This window comes from Leuresthes tenuis, unplaced genomic scaffold, assembly GCF_036924035.1.
Source record: "Leuresthes tenuis unplaced genomic scaffold, fLeuTen1.0.hap1 SCAF_18, whole genome shotgun sequence".
NCBI lineage: Eukaryota > Metazoa > Chordata > Actinopteri > Atheriniformes > Atherinopsidae > Leuresthes > Leuresthes tenuis.
The window spans coordinates 19,548,351-19,567,578 of record NW_027325372.1 but is presented as its reverse complement, the minus strand read 5'-3'; the positions used below and the strand labels follow the sequence as shown (position 1 = coordinate 19,567,578).

At 43.8% G+C, this 19,228-nt stretch overlaps 1 protein-coding gene across 1 annotated transcript; it reads left to right on the top strand.

Moving 5' to 3' along the window:
- Positions 1 to 8,439: 8,439 nt before the first annotated feature.
- On the top strand, positions 8,440 to 14,278 carry topaz1 (testis and ovary specific TOPAZ 1). Its single transcript, XM_072370114.1, has 12 exons — positions 8,440 to 8,519; positions 8,640 to 8,791; positions 8,936 to 9,028; positions 9,122 to 9,241; positions 9,291 to 9,389; positions 9,477 to 9,648; positions 9,744 to 9,844; positions 9,940 to 10,105; positions 11,910 to 12,062; positions 12,228 to 12,431; positions 13,348 to 13,534; positions 13,617 to 14,278. Exons 2-12 carry the CDS (start codon positions 8,738 to 8,740, stop codon positions 13,813 to 13,815), a joined length of 1,548 nt encoding a protein of 515 aa, XP_072226215.1. The 5' UTR covers positions 8,440 to 8,519; positions 8,640 to 8,737; the 3' UTR covers positions 13,816 to 14,278.
- The last annotated feature ends 4,950 nt before the right edge of the window (positions 14,279 to 19,228 follow it).

Genomic DNA, 19,228 nt, shown 5'->3' with positions numbered 1-19,228 from the left:
TAGAAAATTACCTCTCATGGTCTTATTTGTGTAGGATGTTTTTCTGCTGCGTCTTCTGATAAAATGCTTATTAAAAAAGTAGTCCACCTTAGAATAAATACTATTTTGTCATGGATATAACAAAGAGGTGACTTAATGGGAAAAATGGTTGTTTTGCAAAGAAAAAATAAAATAAATGCTCTCAATTCCAAAAACTGCGTTTGTGGCTTTATTTTGATCATGACTCTTTGAAATATGAACAAACTACACGCAGAGTAAAATAAGCTGACTGGAAATAATGGGTTTTGGGAAATAAATAGTTTTCCAGGCAAAACAATTCAAAGGACCAAATCCTCTAGTGACCATCTAACAATTCGATCCCACATAGCTCCATTTTGGGGTCTGATTTCCTGAAGTCCCATAACACGCATTTCAAATTAGGTACATTTCCAAAACAGGATATTTAGTGCTCCATTTACCTTTCCTCAGTACTCTCCAGTTTCAGCACAGACATACCGAAACACATGCTCCTCAAACACTTTGTTCCCTGCAAACATAAGGGAGAAATTCAGTGAGTAGCGTGAGAAACACACAAGACTGTAAATGTTTAAAAAAAATCTTTCCATTTTCTATATCTCAACTCTTACCACTGCAGAGAGGCTCATCCCAGGGGTTTTTCCTTTTCAGTGTAGCTGCATAAAACAGGGCGTACGTGGAATTCTCTAACTAGATATTGTGAACTGGGCCTACTTTAGAACACATTCTTCGTGTGATTACTTGCATGCACTAATATACCAACACGACTGTATGATTCCAGGTTTTTTAAGTTTGTCTGTTGGATACTTTCAGACCTCGTGTTCAGAAAAATGGCAGAAACTTTGTGTTTTTGGTACATCTCGTGCGTTGAGTTTAACACTGATTTGACTGTCATGAGATGCACTCATGGACAGATTATGACACAACAGCTGCTCTGACATCCAGAGGACCCCGACAAAGAGAGACGCAAAACAACCACACACCATGCTGATATCATTATGTCGTGTCCTGCTGGGTATCTTGCAGCAAACGTTCAGCATTATGATGCGTCTCTCGTTGGTCTTGTCGTTTGTCTTGTCGTTTGTCTCATTTTGTTGTTGATTAATAATTGAGGTAATTCTGTGTCTTTTGGTTGTCAGTCTTCCTCTCTTTCTTTCTTTTTGTCTTATTCTGCAACTTTGCTTTGCCACGTTTATACCTGTTTGTCTCCTTTTGGTGAATTTGCTTTAAAAATGTTGTCATTTTGTGTCAGCCATTTGCCACGTGTGAAAGTCTATATGTCATTCTTGTGCTCTCTCTGGAATTTATGAGACATTTCTAGGATAAGACCAGGGCCCCATTCACTCCTTGGGCCCTGGCCCTGTAGCTACTAGGCCTGGTAAAAAACTATTAATTTTTCGGATGTTCAGCATCTGCCCCTGTGAATAGAATTACCTTCTCCCATTGTGGTTGAATTGCATACGGTTTGCAGTTATCTTTGTCCTTTTTTATTTCATGCGCTCTTCATATTGGTGGTTATTCATTGGTTCTCCAAAATACTTTTCTCATTTGAAAACAAAATGAGATGCCTGATAGCTCTTTACGCATGCGCAGTGTCGCCGAAACGCTTTGGATCCAGTCTCACCTCGAGAAGTTATTAAATCTGAGCTGCAGGGCGCGTGGTAGGCTCAATTGTTGACGTCGTTACGCTGGTTTAGCTTAAACAAAGTCGTACCTTACTGGAATTACTTCTATTTATTTATTAATTTATTGTATAGAAAGCAGGTTCAAATAACCGTGTTTAGTTAAGTTTGTTAGCCACGCTTTTAATTGTTATCATGTTTCCAACTTCCAGCAGAGTAAAACTCAACCGAGTGGCGTTAAAAGACGTTGTTGGGCTCAAACTAGCCCCGCGGAGGCGAACACCTCCAAAACCAATCACTAATATTTCAGCTGGCTCCTCAAAACAAGGAGAAAACGTAGTTTCTGAGTCGGCTTCTTTTAATAGCAATGAACCACTCCAGACTTGTTTAACACAACTACAAAACCCAGAAAGTGGGACGGATATGCCCATTGACATCCCTGGCGGAAAGTTAGAGGAGAAATGCGTAGGGACGCAACAAGCAAAGAGGAGAAATTATCATGTGTCACGCGATGATATGGAGTGTAAACAAAACCGGCCTAACACTAGAGGCAAGTATCAGCTCTACACTAGGAGCTCTACACTCTACACTAGGAGCAAAGGCAGGTTGGAGCAACCGGAAAGGCTCGGCAATTTTAGATGGAGGTTCGCATGGTGCGTTTGCGCCGATTCGGACAGCGAATTGTTGAAAAGCAGCGGGGTCAGCGGCAAGGTGAACAGAGGGTAAAAAAATACAATATGCCCCGCCGGGTAAAACTGACAAGCGGGGCACCACCAGTCACAAAGACCGCAGAGGGGCATACACAATTGGCCTTCGAGCCAGGTAGAAGATGTGGATCTGTAATGGGGAACGATAAAAGTTGTGTTAGCCGCGTTGCTAAGAGCGCTGGAGGTGGAGGGGGAAGGAGCTCAGGGAAGGCCAAGTCCGAGCTGTGTGACCCTCAGCCCGCTGCTGCACTTACGGGACGAGTGACGCCGTCAGTACTCTCAAGACCACCAAGTAAGGTGCACTATAGGTGTTAGGATAGCAAGCGACTGTAAGGTATTTCACTGAGCACATGGCACTTTGTCGAAATGTACCAGCAGTTCAATCGGCGGTTTGGTTGCAGATAGAAAAAAAGATTCAGCTAATTGTTGGCTAAGTTGCTTTTTTTCCCCCCTTTTTCTTTTGTTGCCAAGTTTGTGAGATCGGTGTGAGATGCTAAGCTAACGGCGGGATGAATCTAGCATCTTTACCTACTGAGCAAAATGGGATGTTTTGTTTCTTGGGTGTCCTGCAGGGCCAAAGACCAGATATTACCTAAAACCACACTGACATTAAACATCAACGAGGAGGCTGATAGTTTGAGTCCTCGAGGGGCTGCCATGTTGTGCTGAGACCCTTTTTTGCTTTAGTCCTCAATTAGTTGCTGTTAAGAAGCCAATTGGCAGCACTCTGTGCTGTTCCAAGTAGAGATGATTTCATGTTACTTAAGGATCATAGGGATCAGTTAAAAAGAAGAGCTCATCTATTCTCTTTGGGGTTTATTAACCAACATTTATTACTAGTATAATCAAGTATATTATGATAAGTATTGAATATTCATAGGTCTAGCATTCTTTTGGGACTGTCTCATCTGCATCCTGGGAGATGATCCCAGATGGTTCCCACTGAAGCTGCACTGCTCTATAACCTAAATGGGAAAGTTCATTCATTGTACATTTGCTAGCAATTGGTCCTGTCACCTAAGTTGTTCCCACTTGTAAAACCAGGATATTTTTAAAGCACTCCCTACATAGTGTAAATCTCAATTTTATGCGTTCAGGTGCGTTCCACTGATGTCATTTGAGGTTGGTTTGGGCCAAGTGGGTTTGTCACCTTTTATTGGAAGCTTGTTAGGAATGATTTGTTTTCCTCCTAAGCCAACAACTGGTAAACTGTAGCAGCCAGAAATACAGATAAAGGGTTAAAGGGATAAAGTGTCTACCTCCAGAGAGGGAGAGAAGTCCAATTTTCATCACCATTTCAACATGGTTTCTCAGTTTTCTTCGCCCCTTCTGTTGAGGTCTAATAGCACCAAGAGTTCACGTTGGGGAGTTGAACTTCTGATTTTCGACCAACTGCATTTTCATGAGCATCTGTTCTCATAACATCAAGTATTTAGTCACTCGGCCAAACACGACAGCATCGAGGTTAGGCTCGTTTTTGTGTTTTCAGCCAAATTAGAAATAGAGAGGTTAGAAAGTTGCACGAGGGGCAGCTTTTTGCAGCAAAAGGCCACGGTTCAAAGGCACCAAAAGACAGATCTTTCATGGCGGGTGTTTGGCTCACAGTTGATGTCGGATAAGATTTCATGATTGTGACAGTTTCAGGGGGCCTGCTAATGATGTCGTGGTGATCAGGTGCCGAGTGTTGCGCTCCTGTTATGGCACTTTTTTTACTTTTGTTTTTGTCTCCACCTGCAGACATTAATAGAAATGCACACCCAAACGCCACTGGACCTGCTGGTTTGAGAAGATCCTCTGGAGCCTCCCACTGTGTTGCTTGTGGGGAAAGTAACCACGTTAACTCTCAGCAGAAGAACTCGCGTAAGCAAGCGCCAAAAAGGTCTCGTCCGGGGTCAGAGCCACGTACCGTTGAGTTTAAGGTCAACAGAGAAAACGCAGTGGGCGGGGCAACTGACAAGATCATTGTGTGGATAAACCAGTATCCAAAAGTGACTCTTTGCGACGTAGCCAAAAAATGTGACGCATGCCGTCACAATTGTGGCTACGTGTTGCCGGACATTCTGAAGAACAAGGTTGTGCGCTGCTTCAAACGGGAAATGAGAGCTGGATTTCGATTTTGGCCCGGTTGTTTTGGGCGTGACAAAAATGAAAGAGAGGCAAGTGCTCAGGCTAAAAGTAATAAGTGCTGTCCCAGTGTTCCAGATGAGGAGCGAACCTGTCAGCCTCCAAGTCTGGATGAACACCTGGAAGAGGGCAGGGATTCACGGGCGCCGTCCTGTCAGACTGCAAAGCGTTTCCGCAGCTGCCGAACGAGGGAGGACTCTGCAACTCGTTCGGCTTTTTTCTCAAGTGGCAGACATGCCAAAGAGGGGGAGTACGGGACTGGCGTGTGGGGCAGAGACGCCTTGGAGGACACCGGTCTGGGATCTGACCCGGTGGGTGTAGAGATTCACAGAGACAAGAGAATGAAGCTTGGCGATAGCGTTGTGAGCAGCAGCACTTGCGGCTCAGCGGTGAAAGAAAACTGCATCGCCAAGAACCCTTGTGATCAGAGAGGAAGTCCTGCAGAAACTAATGGAGTGGAAATGTCATCGGAACCTTTCTGTGAGGAGGATGAGGCGGGCACAGATGAGGCAGAGTCATTCACTTGTCAGAGAGTGAAGGCGTACGTCAGAAGAATAAATTTTTCCTGTGCCCGCACATATGTATCTTGGCCCTTCTTAGGTGGGGGCCCGGCTCGTGCTGCTACCGCGGCCACTTCGGCAGGCTCGATCCATTCATCAGTAAGGGACAGTCCCTCTGTTAAAGCCAATCTGAACGAGGCCAGTTCATCCAGCGACCAAACTAAGAACCTCCTCCCGGGTGCACGCCGAGAGGCGCAACTAGAAAATGATGAAAGCATTTTGGAAAGAAGAAATGGGAAACGACATAGAAATGCATTCTTAAACACAGATGGAACAAATACAGGGATCAGAGGGCAGATAGCGTGGTCTGAAGAATCTGTTTCCTTTTCCTTCCACAGTCAGCGTGGAACAGAGCCTGGTGTTGATGCAGCACTTGCCTCATCTCTTCGAGGTAATGGGCCTGAAACCTACAGCTCCATGTCCACCCCTTCTCCGTCAGCCTGGGAAACTGACACTACTTTGTCTACTGCGTCAGATCCATCCACAAAGGATGGTCCAAGTAGGCTCTCAGCCACACCACCCTCCCTCCCGCTTCTGCCAGGCAAAGCCAGTGACCTTAAGTTGAAAAGCGTAGAAAACTTGCTATTCCACTGCAAAGAAACCCTGCTGATTTCTTGTGGTTCTTTATCCTCTGCTCCACCTAACTCGGTCTCCTCTCGTTCAGGTGAATCCTCCCCGCTTCTTCTTCAAAACACACACAACAATAACGAGTTTCTCCCAGAAAGGAGCCCACCAAAACTGGAGCCTCGTTATTACACAAGCACCATTAAACACGGCTGCTCATTCACCGGGGAGCATTGTGTGGTGACGGACTCCAGTGGGTTTATGCTTCCACCGATGCTTTCTCCTGTCACTTCGCCACAAATGCACTCGTTCCGGAGTAGCCTCTCGTCCCAGAGCTCAAGCAGTTCTGAAGAAGAGGAGGAGGAAATGATCGCAGACGCCAACAAAAACAAAGCGGTAACTGAATGTCAGATGTCACAAATCGTTAACCGCTGCACTGAAAACTCCATGGATTACCATGAAGAACGGGAAGCAGTTTCAATGAATTTCAACAGCCTCACCACCACTGACGCTAAAGAGCTGGGTGATTGTAACGAAGAGGAAAGCCAGGAGGAGTCAGATGACAAAGATGATGTGGAGCAGGGTAAAAGAAGTTCGGAACAAGTTCCCTTAAATCCGGAAATAAAGGCTTCCCTTGGCTCAGGTGTTCTGACTGAAGCCCACTCTTCTCCCAGCAGTGACGAAGAAGACGGCGAGGAGGGAGAGCAGAATTCTGCTGGAGAAGTGGACTCAAGGCCGTGTAAGATTTCAGGCAGGGAAAGGGATAGAACCAAAGCGGGGGCAACCGATGAGTCTCAGTCGGACATTTTGAACGAGTTCACAGCTTACGAACAGGACATCCTGCTCGTCGATGTGATCCAGGACGACCCGGAGCTGTTTGACAACCTGCCGGAGCAGAGTCTGCTGAAGCTGGGCCCTGCCAGAGCGACTGAGGCCCCCAGAAGGAAGCTGACCGCGGTGGTGAAAACATCATCAAGGATAGATGGCACACCGGCGGAGCTCGATCGGAGGTACGGTCTTCACAGCACAGTCTCAGAGGAGTTGTGCTTCAGCTCCTGTAAGTGAAGGTTTTTTTGCCTTTTCAGATTCACACCAGGAACTGGAGACTTTCACTGCCACAGCCCCGATAACACGGGTATGAGCAGAGGTTGCTGGAGAGACAGACAAGGCCGTGACGGAAATTTTGTATGTTCGCTCTCATTTTTCTCAAATGTGGTGCACTGATTTCGATTTTTGGTATTTGCAGAGGAGAGTGACAGCAGGCCATGGAGACCGCGGCGTGACACCACCCCAACCGAAATGCAGAACACATGCCCCGCCACAAACAAGCAGCCCAGACATGTGGTAATGTAATGCGGTCTGCGCTACCCCTGCTTTCTGTCATGTACCGGAGAGCAAAGACCTCTTCTCCCGGCGCCCATTTTGAAGCATTTTATTGCAGGGCCTCAGACATAATAATATCTCGGCTTTAGAGAGGAGCGTTTATAGTGGTTTGTCTTCCATAAAAGCTCCAAACTCAAAAGTGCAGAATGAAGACCGAGGAAAAGAGCGTGACTTGTTTCAAAATGAAGAAAACACGACACCCTTTTATCTGTTTTTAGGTTGAAACGACCAGGATTTTCACAGTTTTCCAATGCTTAGTTCGTGATTTAATGTCACACACTGGAGACGCTTAGACGTTACGTACAAAATCTGATTGGGTGTTATTAGAGGTGACTCTTCTTTTTTCCTTCTGTTTTTAAAAAGGGTCAGTCCGACGTCAACAACAATCACACGGACGGTGACCTGGAAAGGTACACACACAGGTCACAAGATCAGAGCTGCTTTGTGTGTACAGTGTTCAAATGTTGTGTTCGTGTCCACTCGCAGGAGTCAGCCCATCCACACCGGCTCCCCTCACAGCATCCCCCAATTACTGTCCATAGGCACTGGTGAGTAAAGGTGAAAGACGCTTCTGTCTCTGATGAAACTGAGACAGAAGCTGAGAAGATTCACTGTCGGTGTGAATCTTCGGCCGTGTTTTCCTTAAGTAAAATAAAACCGTCTGCCTCCCCTCGCAGGGCCGTGGATCAAAAACGCATCAAACGGGACTGATGTGAGGCGGCAGAAATCTAATGCTGTAAGTGTTTTCCGTTGTGTGAAGTATGATCACCAGCTTCCCTCAGAACAAGCCTGATTTATGCTCTTTTTTTTCATACATGATCACTGGGTTTAACTTAGATTAAATTGTAGATTGTTGGATTGTTTTTTTTTAAAGAATCTGTCTGGAATCAGCTGGTTGAATGACTGTGGGTGATGCATTAAATCTGTCGATGCAAATTGGACAAAAAGGGACATTTGTTCCATTTCCTCTGCTCTTGCAGCTTAGTAGAAAACATAAAAAAGGACCAAAGAGTGGTTTGAGTAATGAATTCTTTGGAACTGCGGTTTAGTTCTGTATGGCACACGGTTGGTTGCGGTGTTTGGTTCATCTGTGTAACGCAGCAAATCTTCTTCTAACTCTCAGTACTGCAGGCAGTTCTTCAGTGAATCTCTATCCTGTGGGTTCAAGATGTGTCGCTTCCAACATCTGCCTGTGGAGGGGGATGAGAAGGTACGTTGAGTAAAATGCATTCGTTCTCAGCTTGAAACCAGTGTGCTTAACTGTGAAAACACTTGTAGAGACCTGGTTTCCCTTAATTCAGCAGAAGAAGAATTGTGAACGGTACATTTTTCCTCCATCATTATGAGTATTGGAGGCGAGGTGCTGTGGGAGTGTGTTCATGTCAAAGCTTTCAGATGACTGTTGAGCTCCCCCTGCTGTGCTACAGCTGTGATTGCACGCTTCTGATCCTTTGAGGCTGTTCTTTTGTTGTTATGTCTCTACTAGTTCTGTGTTGAAACTGTGGCAAGGTTCAGCAAAAATCCAGCATGCCTTCAGAAAGCTGGTAAGTCCTCTTTTGGATATTTGATAAATTTGCCATGAATGCTATATCCGATGGATTTTGGAATAATCCCTGCTTCATGAGCATGACTGCTCTTTCCTGCCTTTCTGTGCCTGTCTGTAGGAGCCGTGTTTACAGGATACTACCACAACAACCCACCGGGAGTGTATTTCTCCGTGCCGGTCCTGCTGTCCCTGCTGCGGGCTCTGCTCAAAGCTGCCATGGTGTCTGATGTCTTCTCAGTCCTGAGTGTCAGCTTGGCCCACAGCATAGTGGTCAGTGGGGCGGTCGCTCATCTAACGTTAACATTAACATCACACTGCAGTATAGTAGCTGTAGCAGGGTCTGTGGGGAGTTACTGCTCACCTTTGGACACCGGATTAGACGTTGAACTTGTCCCCCTCCTCCCCTCTTTCTAGCCTGGCCATGAGTTCCTGCTGGACCTTTTTAACTTTGTGAGAGAGAAGGGTCTCGTGGGCTTAGTACCTGAACTAATGCAGCTCACATTCAAGGTATTTTAGTGCCCTTGTGCCGTATTTACAGCAGGCCGGTAGGATCTGCATTTGTTGTGGTGCTGGATGTTTATTGTGCGTGTCTGTTTACAGATGGCCAGTGTTGGTCTGGAGCTGAGCTTGGATTGTCTTGACTGTGTAAAAAACGCTCCTATGTTCCAGCAGACGGTCAATCCAAACTCAACTGTCGCCGTGTCTGCCAACCACAAGCAAGTGGAACTTTTTTTTCTTATCCATGCAGTGTTTTCCCCCCTAATCATAGTATAATCACCTGAATGACTGTCTTCATTCCCTAAGGTTATCCACCGCTGCACATTTTCCAGAGTACCTGAATTTAGCCCATGCAGTTGTTGAAATAGAGGTCGGTGCTTTGCTTCTTTCGCCTGTCATAAGCACGTTTGGTTTCACTTTACTGTCATATCTTCACGAAATGAATTCTCTTTGTCAGCTTTGCACCAAGCAAGAGGACTGGAAGCGGATTGGAGAGGTTTTCAGGTCCATCTGCCAGTCCAGCCACCACCCCAACCAAGTAGAGCGCATCAGTGGTCGCATTACCATTGCACTCCTGTGTGAGAGCAAAGACAAGCTGTCGCTGCCCTTTGCTGCCTTTGTAGAGACAGGTACCAGCTGTTTGTGAGCATCGCTCTATTCACTCGTGCTTATCACTCTCCTTTAAACATATATGATAATTCCTGATAACATTGTTTTTTTTTAGTGTGTCAGAATGAAGGTGAGGACAGCCTGATCAAGAGTTTTGTTGGCAGAATCGGAGTCTCGTTGATGTTAAGATACCACAAAACTCATCAGTGGGTCAAGGTAAGTGAAGCGCCTGCGTCTTCCAAAGGTCGTCTTCATTTTCCGTCTCATTTCTTATGCTCGTGGGATATTGTCTTGTGCGTCTACAAATGTAGGGTCGCAGGGTGGTGGAGATCATGTCTACTTCAAAGGTCAGCTTCACAACACTGAAGGGTTTGTTTGGGAACGAGGATGGAGCATCGCGGTGCTACCTGGTCACTGTGGCAACAGAGCTCCTCCTCCTCAGTGGCAGTGTGGAGGGGGCTCTAAACACACTCCGAGGTAACAACTCTCAGCTGACCTTATCAAACCTGTAAAGCTTTTTTCTGTAGTGGATTCTTCTTGATGGTGAGACTGGTGGGTTGAATAAAGGGGAAAGCAGGCGACTGCACTCGTGTTACACCCAGCGAGCAGCAAAAAGACAGCTGGCCTAAAGGCCGGGGACAGTTTGACTGGCTGAAACAGCTCTTAAATAATGAATAGCTCTTGTGCGATTGACAGTAGCAGCAGGTTCAGAGAAGGGTTTTCCTTAAAAGTTAAGAGAAGAGAACCAAAGAGATTTCTGCCATTAACAAAGACAAGTGCAATCTGACATTTGTCTGGTTTGTTAGCTTTCTGACTGCTAATCATTATTCTACAAAAGTATGACAAACCATTGACGTGATAAGCTGTTTAATGTCTCCCATGTTTAGTCTGTGTCAGTGCGTTGTTTTTACTAGTCGAGGCGACCTTATCCGGAACCCAGAAAGCTGATTTGGCGTCATTTACACCCTCATCTTTGCAGTACAACCTAGCAGTTCAGACGCTTTCAGGATTTTCCTCATGAATTTCCACATCAGCGAACTTGATCTCTGGCCAGATGTTGACGTCTGCGGTCCAGATTGTTTGGGAGGTCCCAAAGATCTCACAGCCTTGACATTCAGCCTATGTTACGGCCCCTGGTTTCAGAATATTTCTGATTATTTATTCATGCTGTCATTGTGCGATTCACTAACAGTTCAAAGTGTGGAATAAAAGTGTGTTTGATCCTTCCACTGTCGCTGTAGAGCGGAGAACGACATCATTCATCGGCCCTGGTCGACGTCTCGCCTCATATCTTTTTTATGAACCCATAAGTGCCCGATTTATCTTTAATGTGTAGATTTGCTTTGTATACGTAGTTTATAAGCTGGAACTGAAAGTGAAATATTTTAAGGAAATAAAACTCCCAGAGGAGGGCAGAGGAGACAGGATCCACATTCAGAGTGAACTGGACTTGCAGAAACTACAGTGTGTAAACAGACTTGTCAGCCAAGTCTTGACCTCTTTTTGATGTGTGGGTTTTCTCCGTCCTGTGACAGACTGGCAGGTCTGTCCAGGTTGTACCCCGCAGTTTGCCCGATGGCACCTGGGTCGGGCTCCAGCTCCCCCACAAGCCTGAATCGGATAAAAATGGATGGATGTGAATGCACTGACAATATGGAAATGGATAGCTGCTGTTTTTTCTTTCTTTATTTTGAACTGTTTAACTGTTCCTGTAAGTCTTCAGATTCATACTGATAGATAATGCAAAGAAAAAGCCCATCTTGCATAAGTTTTGCTCTGAGCATGGACCAAATGTGCAACTCAGTGGGGAAAAGGGTAGGAAATGATCTTAACGTGCACTGATGCAAACGAAAATCCAGTGAGCCTGAACTTAATGTTTATGTAAGCAAAAAGACGATACTCTACACTTCCCGCTGTAATAAAAAAAGAGAAAGTGGTGAATTATTGCACCAGCCTTTTTTGCATTGCATTACACTTTTATTGTTTTTCCATTGGACTTTTATGGGATACTTGATACCGGCAGATGGCTTATTTCTGCTTCTGTTGGCAGTAAATTTTCACTGAGTTCCAGAAATAATAAAACACCTAATTGGACTGAATTTTGACCCTTGAATAGAGTTTTTGTGCAGATGTAGCTTTGAGATCTCACCAGACTGCGTATGATTCTGTGAAAAGGTTAAAAAGCAGACACGCTTCAGTGCTTTTTTTGCCTCCGTCTTGTAAACCGCTTTACGAGCTTTGGCAAGTGTTGTTGATCTTGTTTGTGCATCTGTCCACTCAGAAAACAAATGGTTCCTGAGCTCGTCCTTGTGGCCGTGTGAGCCTGCAGATCTGGAGAGTCGGACTCATGTGTTGATGCGTCTGGCTGAGAAAACATCCCACAGAGACACGCTGGAGGTGCTCTCTAACCTCCCTGGAATTAAAGAGCCGAATGGTGAGCTGTGGGAGGGAGGGGGGGTTGGTTGGTTGTCAGATGCTTGGAGCATCGGAGAAACCAAACAGTTGAAAGGTTTTCCTTCACCAAATTTTCAAGTGTTCCTATAAGTATGTATTTAACTGGGTGTCCTCTGATCAGTTGGATTCCCTTCTTTCCCCTCAGACTTGATCGACATCTCCAGGTACACTCCCCTGTTTAAGTCCCACCTACAAGTGTGTGTGGACAGACTGATGCTTCCTGTAGCTTCGGACACGGTGGACTTCATGCTGTCTAAAAACTTGGCTGTTGAGCACTCGTTGCTGCAGACACTTCTACACAAACTGGGCAAGCAAAACATCTGGCTGCGGGCCCGGGAGGTCTTCAGACGTAAGCATCGCGCTCTGGTTTATTGTTTGGCTCATTTATGGCACAGAGGGAAAAAATGGCCAAAAATTAGACAATTGAGCTTTCGGTTGAGGCTATACACACGTAGCAGGAGGTCGTATTCCTGCTGGAGGAAGAGTAGGGTTAGGGTTAACATGGCTGCTCATTGGATCATCCATTGTCTCAGATGGGCATTAGCTTGGAGAGGCTGCAGATTATTTTTTCTAGGCTTGAAATGATCACAGCTAGGCTGACGAGCTACAAAATTAACCCCTTTGGCTACTAGTGTGCTGAAGGATTAGGATTGAAGACTTCAGTTATAGAGCAAGCAAATTTACAATTTGACTTTATTTTTTAAGATCTAATAGCAATTCAATTTAAGTTTATGGTGACACACACTGCGGTAACAACCTAGGCAACAACAGGAGGCCGGAGCATATTGCACAATCTGCCTCACAAAAAACGAGGAGCTAACAGCAGTTAATGAGTTAGCCCAGTTAGCTTTGGCACGCTAGTAACCAAAGCAATAGACTAATTTGAAGGTTGTCTGCCTCAGTATGATGGTTACAAGCCATGCTAATGCCCAGCTGTGGCAGTGGTCACCAGCTCAGAGATGCTAGTTGTTAGCCTCTCCAAGCTAACGGACAGCTGAGACATTAGGCGATCCAATGGGTAAAATGCACGAGTTACCGACCAAGATCCGTCACCAACCACTGCTACACTAACACGGCCTTATTTTCTCACCCTTTTACTGCACCATAGAAGGTTGACCTTAAATAATCGATCAAATTCAAAACATAAAGTTGACTAAAGAAAAGGAAATAATTTAATCTGAACTTTCAGAGATTGGTGAAATGATTTTTTTTTTTTTTTTTTTTTTTTTTAACTGAATGGTCACCTCAGTATGTGTGATCAACAGGTTCTTTAAGTGTGGGCTACTACCCTGGAGTATCTGCTCCCCCTGGTGACATGGCACTTATCGTCCCCTGTGAGCTTGGAGAGGTGGAGCTGGCCCTCGCCTTTGAGATGTTCATCACCGTCAATGCATCGGTCATTCTTCCTCTTCAAGAGACCGCCACTTCTTCTCTCAGCATCACTCTCAAAAGGTAAATTGCATATTTGTGTGAGAGAGAATTCCAGCTTGTTTGGTCTGCACGTACGTGATGGTCTCGCTTCCTCGTCTTCCAGGAACCAAAGCTGTGAGAGCGAATACCTCTCAGCCGGAAGCCGCCTCCTCTCTGCAGCTTGCATCCCGCAGCCCAAAATCATTGTCCACTACACCGCGGTTAACTCCTCACAAGAACAGGTCTTCAGACTCGACGTATCTACAGCGCGCCGTTGGCTTCGCCACAATCATTTATGGGCCAGTGAAGTGTGGACGCACTAAGCCAAATCTTTATTCCCCTGTTGTCCCCAAAACTGCTTATCTTCAACACGCGTTATTCAGTGAACTCCCTGAAGGCGACCGATGAAATCAGGAAATCGAGTGTACATTTTGTATCGGTTCAAGTGTCACTACAGATAAGATACAGAAGATCACAACCAAAGACTGACGCCAGAACTTTACCTTTGTTTTCTGTTCAGATTAGTTTTAAAATCTCTGTCCGAATAATTTTGTTTCCTGAATCATTTGTGTTCATCTGTAACTCACTATTTTATGAGATTTTCTATTTGAATACAATTATCTTTGGGAATGGAATCCAGTATAATTTTGCAGCGTCATTGTTACAGTATTGTGTTAATTGTAAATAGAATTTGAGTGTAAATAGATATATATTTATAATGGTGTTTAGTCTTTGACAGCATTATGTTACTGTGTTAATAATTGTCAAAATCTCAATTGTTGCTTGTTCAGGAGCTGTGGTTTACATTTTCTTTGTATAAAGTTTTTATTAAAAAAAAAACAAAGATTCTTCTGTGGTGGATTTGAAGTCAGTAAATGTAGTGTTGAAGAAAACTAGATTTAGTTATTAATTAATTATTAATCTCTAAATGGGGAGTCATTTTGCATCCTAAAGAATCAAAACAGTTACAAGTCATTAGTTATAAAAAGAAAAAAAAGTAATTGTGTAGAGTTATTGCTGTGGGGGAAGTAGTATGATTACAATCTGTGAGTGACTGGCTCTGGTGCTGCTGAGGCAAACGGATGGCTGCAAAGAAAGTTGTTCTCGTCTAAGACTTCTAAAAGCTACGCATTATCTTGATGCACGGTCAGGACTTAAGTTGTGCTGGAAATCTGAACTGTATAGAGTTAGAAACTGTAGAAGTACAGTTCCCTGTGGTTCTCACTTTATTAAACACAACTCTTCTAGGCTCACAAACTATGGTCTTTTCCAGGCGGTTGTGGGGCACCCCCCTGTATTTTATGCTTCTTCTTATAAAATTATAATATAATATAAAATAAAGTTGTTTTAAAAACACTTAGAGAGCTCAAAGAACATGATTCCCAGAGTGCTGCTTGTTCTGTCCAGGTGAAAGTAGGCTTGCTGCAGCAGGTAGATGATGACATCTCTGAATCCAAACCCAGGACAATTAGCAAACTCTAGTGGTTTTTGAAAGTTGATCATTTACTTACTGAGGTGAGCCAATAACGATCTCTACAGGGCTTTCATGATGTGAGGTGTTAGAGCAACTGGTCTGTAGTTGTCCTTGAAGGCTAAGGTTGAACAGAATCCCACATAGTTGTTCCACACAGGCCTTCAGGAAACTGAGGCTGGCACCATCTGGCCCTGTAGCCATGCTGCGGTTCTGTCTCTTCAGCTGCTTCTTCACCTGACTGCTGGAGACTGACAGGCTGGGCTGTTAATGTCCATTACTGAGCTGCAGGATGACTCTGTAGAGGATAATGCTGTGTGTTGTTTTGAACTGAACATTTTTGACAAGGTGTTCAGGTCACTATACAAAAAGGCTCTGTCGAGACTTTCATCAATCTGTTGTTGGAGAAGCACTTCACTACCTTGTGGGGATGATAGTATCCACAAGGATGCCGATATAAGCTAAGCTGTCACAGGCTTGGTTATAACGCTGGTGTCATCACCATGTGGCTCACAGATTGTCTTTCAGGCTCTGGCCTCAAAGTACCCCCTTCAGAGTTTCTCGAGCTTCCTGAGACCACCTCCTAAGATTCTGTTTGATCACAGGTTGCTGCTGAACAAGTACCAGATTGTCGTTTGATTTTCTTAATGGTGGATATTCAGAGGAGCTGTATGCATCTCTAACAAAAAAAAACAACTTTATTTTCTCTGGTGGAGCAGCTGACAAACTGTTCAAAGATTGGATTTGTAGAAACGTAGTTGAAATCTCCAGAGATTGACATGAATGTGTTTGGGTGTTTGAAGCTTGTCAGCATCTCAGCTAATGAACATGTTATATGTTTGGAGGGGAACTGAGTAACATACACACCGCTCCTATATTTATACAGGTGAAGTCTCTCAGTACAAATGTTTTCATTCTCAGTGACGTGTCCAGGATTCCTCCGTCTTTTTACACTCTTTCTGGTGTTGGTGTTTGCCTACATAATCTGAAAGTGGGGTCAAGAGGTGTTTGAATCCGCCTTATGCTTCTGCCAACATGTCTGTGTGAAAAACATTACATTGCATTATCCATAGCCCTGCTTTGTCCTTGTGAGTTCTGCAAGCTTGTCCATTTTATTTGCTAGCAGTCTCATATTACTCATGTGGATTTAGGGAAGAGATGACTTAAACCTCCTCCACCTCCTTTACTGACATGCTACCGCCCAACATCCACAGCATTTCCTTTTCATCTATGTGGGGTCTTTTGGGGGCATTAATTGGCTTTTTAAAAGTCAGCTGCTCCATTTAGTGAACAACTCTTCTACTGGCATGTTAACTCATACCAGATGTTAAAAGGTATGAGAAGAAATCCCTCAAGCATCATGGCCTTTAAACCAGCATTGAAAATCAGTGGAAAATCTAAACAAAATACACAAGAGGATCTGGGCTGCTGCAACTTACTGCCGGTATGGTGTGAGGCATTCTAGAACCAATTTCCCCATTTCATTTCACTGACAGTTATGAAATTTCCAGTGTTCTTTAACATTTCCAAGTAATGTGCTTCCCTTTTGTTAATGCAGGCTTTTCCACTGGTAGCTTCCTTTCATTGACATGCGTAACTTATAAGGATGTATGGAGCACATGAGCACCAATACTTTTTGTTTTGATTAGAGCTCCATACTGTATAGCACTGGCAACAGACACTGCTGTACCACAGAATACATTGTTTGAAAAAAATAAATAAATAAATAAATATATATATATGTGTATATATCAAATGTATCCCTACACTTAACTGCAAAATAAAGTTATGTTCCCATAGACTATCAAATATTTATATTCATAAGGAGGTGCAAGATATGATCATAGATGTCTCTTTCTTAATCTTTGTTGTGCTACAGAGCTAATCAACCACCAGGGGGTAGTACTGGATTATAGTGAGAAGACTTATTAATGCAGATGATGGGCAGTTCAGTGTAATGTGAATAACATTAAAAAGATTCATTGTTGCATTGGTGAAAATCTACCTCTGCTCCTATGGTTTCAGGTGTTCTATGCAAAATCTAATTGCCTCTTTCGTAACTTATTCTGCCAAAGGCCAGACAAACACCTTCTCACTTTCTTACACAAACTAATGGTGTAATCACTTCTCAAATCACAGCCTTTCTCGCTTCACTATAGACATGTGTTAAGTCTACCATCCGCTGCAGCAAAGTTTTTGTGACCTTTATAATGTCTAGATGCACCTAAGTGATACAGAGACAAAGTGAGGCTGTGAAGGATGACTTCCCATTTCCTAAAAATCTCCTAATCTATGAGACAGTCATGAGATGTGAGCTCAGAGATGAGCAAACAGGAAAAAAACCCTGCAGAGCTTCATGTGGTGGTCTGAGTCCATTAATGTCTGAGGGGATGTCACTAAATCTTAACATTCTTAAGAGGTCATTCAGTTAGATTCCATGCCAGTGAGGAAACAGGCGCCTAGATACATGTCATCTAGGGATAGAGATAATCAGAACACAGGCTTGTTTGTGTGAATTTGATTTGCTCTGGGCTCTGCTGTCTTAATCACATTCTCCATCTCCTTCAGTCTATCACGGCAACCTTGACTTCCCCTCACATCTTGGCATGTGTCATCCAAGGACTGATGCTGCGTCTGTCACGTGATACAGTTCAGTCTAACTCTGCAGGCACAGCCGCAGGGACTGTTCAGCACCGTGAGTGTCTTGCTGCTGCAGATTTATGAATGACCCATGAGAAACTTGTGGAATGCTTTTAAACCATTCATCCCTTTATTCACCCTTGGTTACTGTAAATCAACCACCGTCACTGTCATTCTTTCTTTAAACCTTGAGACAAATGGGGCAACGTGAACAATCTGTGTTAAATTAACTTACTTAAATGACTCATATGATCTCACTTAGATAATAACCAAACCATAATTCCATAAGGTGCACAGTTGACCCTTCAATGTTTTTCCTGAACTACGACTGCTTTATTAGTTAGTTATGGCCTTGTCAGAGAGCATGATTATCTTATTTTTATTTTTGCTTTTCATGTTGTTTTTCCTTATATTGCCTGAGGGCAGAACAATTACAGTAGACAAAAAAGCAGCACAGAAGTACAGGAAATTAATAAGAAAGGAGAGTGAACGTGTATGTAAGTTTATATTACGGTCTATAAGTCGGCTGCATATCAATCTCTTTATATAGATACCTGCGCCTCACAAGACTGTGCTTTTAAAATGTGACACGGTTGAATGAAAACGGGAACCTGTAATGTGACATTTGAATAGCAAACTAATGTAAATCACTTCTTCATAACTTTTTTAAACTAATCCAAGTGACCTTTTCAATATTAACACAGTCAGAGGGGTTGAAATGAGCTCTCTCATAGCTCCTTGCACAATCGGGATGGAAACAGGGAAATACCACAGTAGACTTCTACTCTTTCTTATTCGTGACATCCAACAAGTCTGTGGATACTCTATAATAACCAGAACCCATTCTCCCCCCAACACCTGTTGTCTGGACTGTGGCTTAGAACCTATATCACAGTGTAGCACCCAACAACTGACTCTGTCCCTTTTCAGGCACATGCTCACCTTCAACAGTCATTAAATTGACATAAAGTGACAATAAAATCACTAAAGACGTTTCAAAACTCCAACAAGCAGCACATTTAGAACAAATTAATATATTAACATGGACAGTGGTTTAATTCTTAATTCTCAGGACCTAATGCTGAGTTTTCCACTATCTTCTCGCCCTCCGTACACATACAAACGTAAAAGAAAGCATTTTTATCAATTCCCTATTTTGGCTACATTCACTAAGATCTCTCTTTACCGTAAAGTTTTTTTTCAGTTTAAAAAAAAAAAAATCATGGTGGACGTTAGTCTAGAACCTGTTCGTCTGGTCCTTGAAACGAAAAACAAATTATTCAGAGGCCCAAAGGTTACTGAAGTAGCCATTAGCCAGTCTAAACTCCACCCATATCAGTCCACCAGCCAGTCAGAGACAGAAATTCCTAAACTGGTGTCTGACCATCAGTCATGGTTTACTGTACGTGCTGTTTATCCTGCTCTCAAATCAATTCAAAGAATAACTTTTGTCCCGTTTTATTTCCCTCAACTTTTACCAGGACAAGGCCGAAGCAAAACTGTGCATAAGCTTGTCACTCAGCTGACCATCGCTCACTTGCACCATGGCACGCACGCATTCGCACGTGACCACACTCCCCCAGAGCCTTTGGCACACACCCCTCTCTCCTCCCTTAGGACGGAAG

Excerpts from the sequence above, each read along its gene's own strand:
- topaz1 (XM_072370114.1), top strand. The coding sequence starts at position 8,738 with ATGGTGTCTGATGTCTTCTCAGTCCTGAGTGTCAGCTTGGCCCACAGC. Across the intron at positions 8,792-8,935 it reads GCTTGGCCCACAGCATAGTG|CCTGGCCATGAGTTCCTGCT; the intron begins GTCAGTGGGGCG and ends CCCTCTTTCTAG. Across the intron at positions 13,535-13,616 it reads CTCAGCATCACTCTCAAAAG|GAACCAAAGCTGTGAGAGCG; the intron begins GTAAATTGCATA and ends CTCGTCTTCCAG.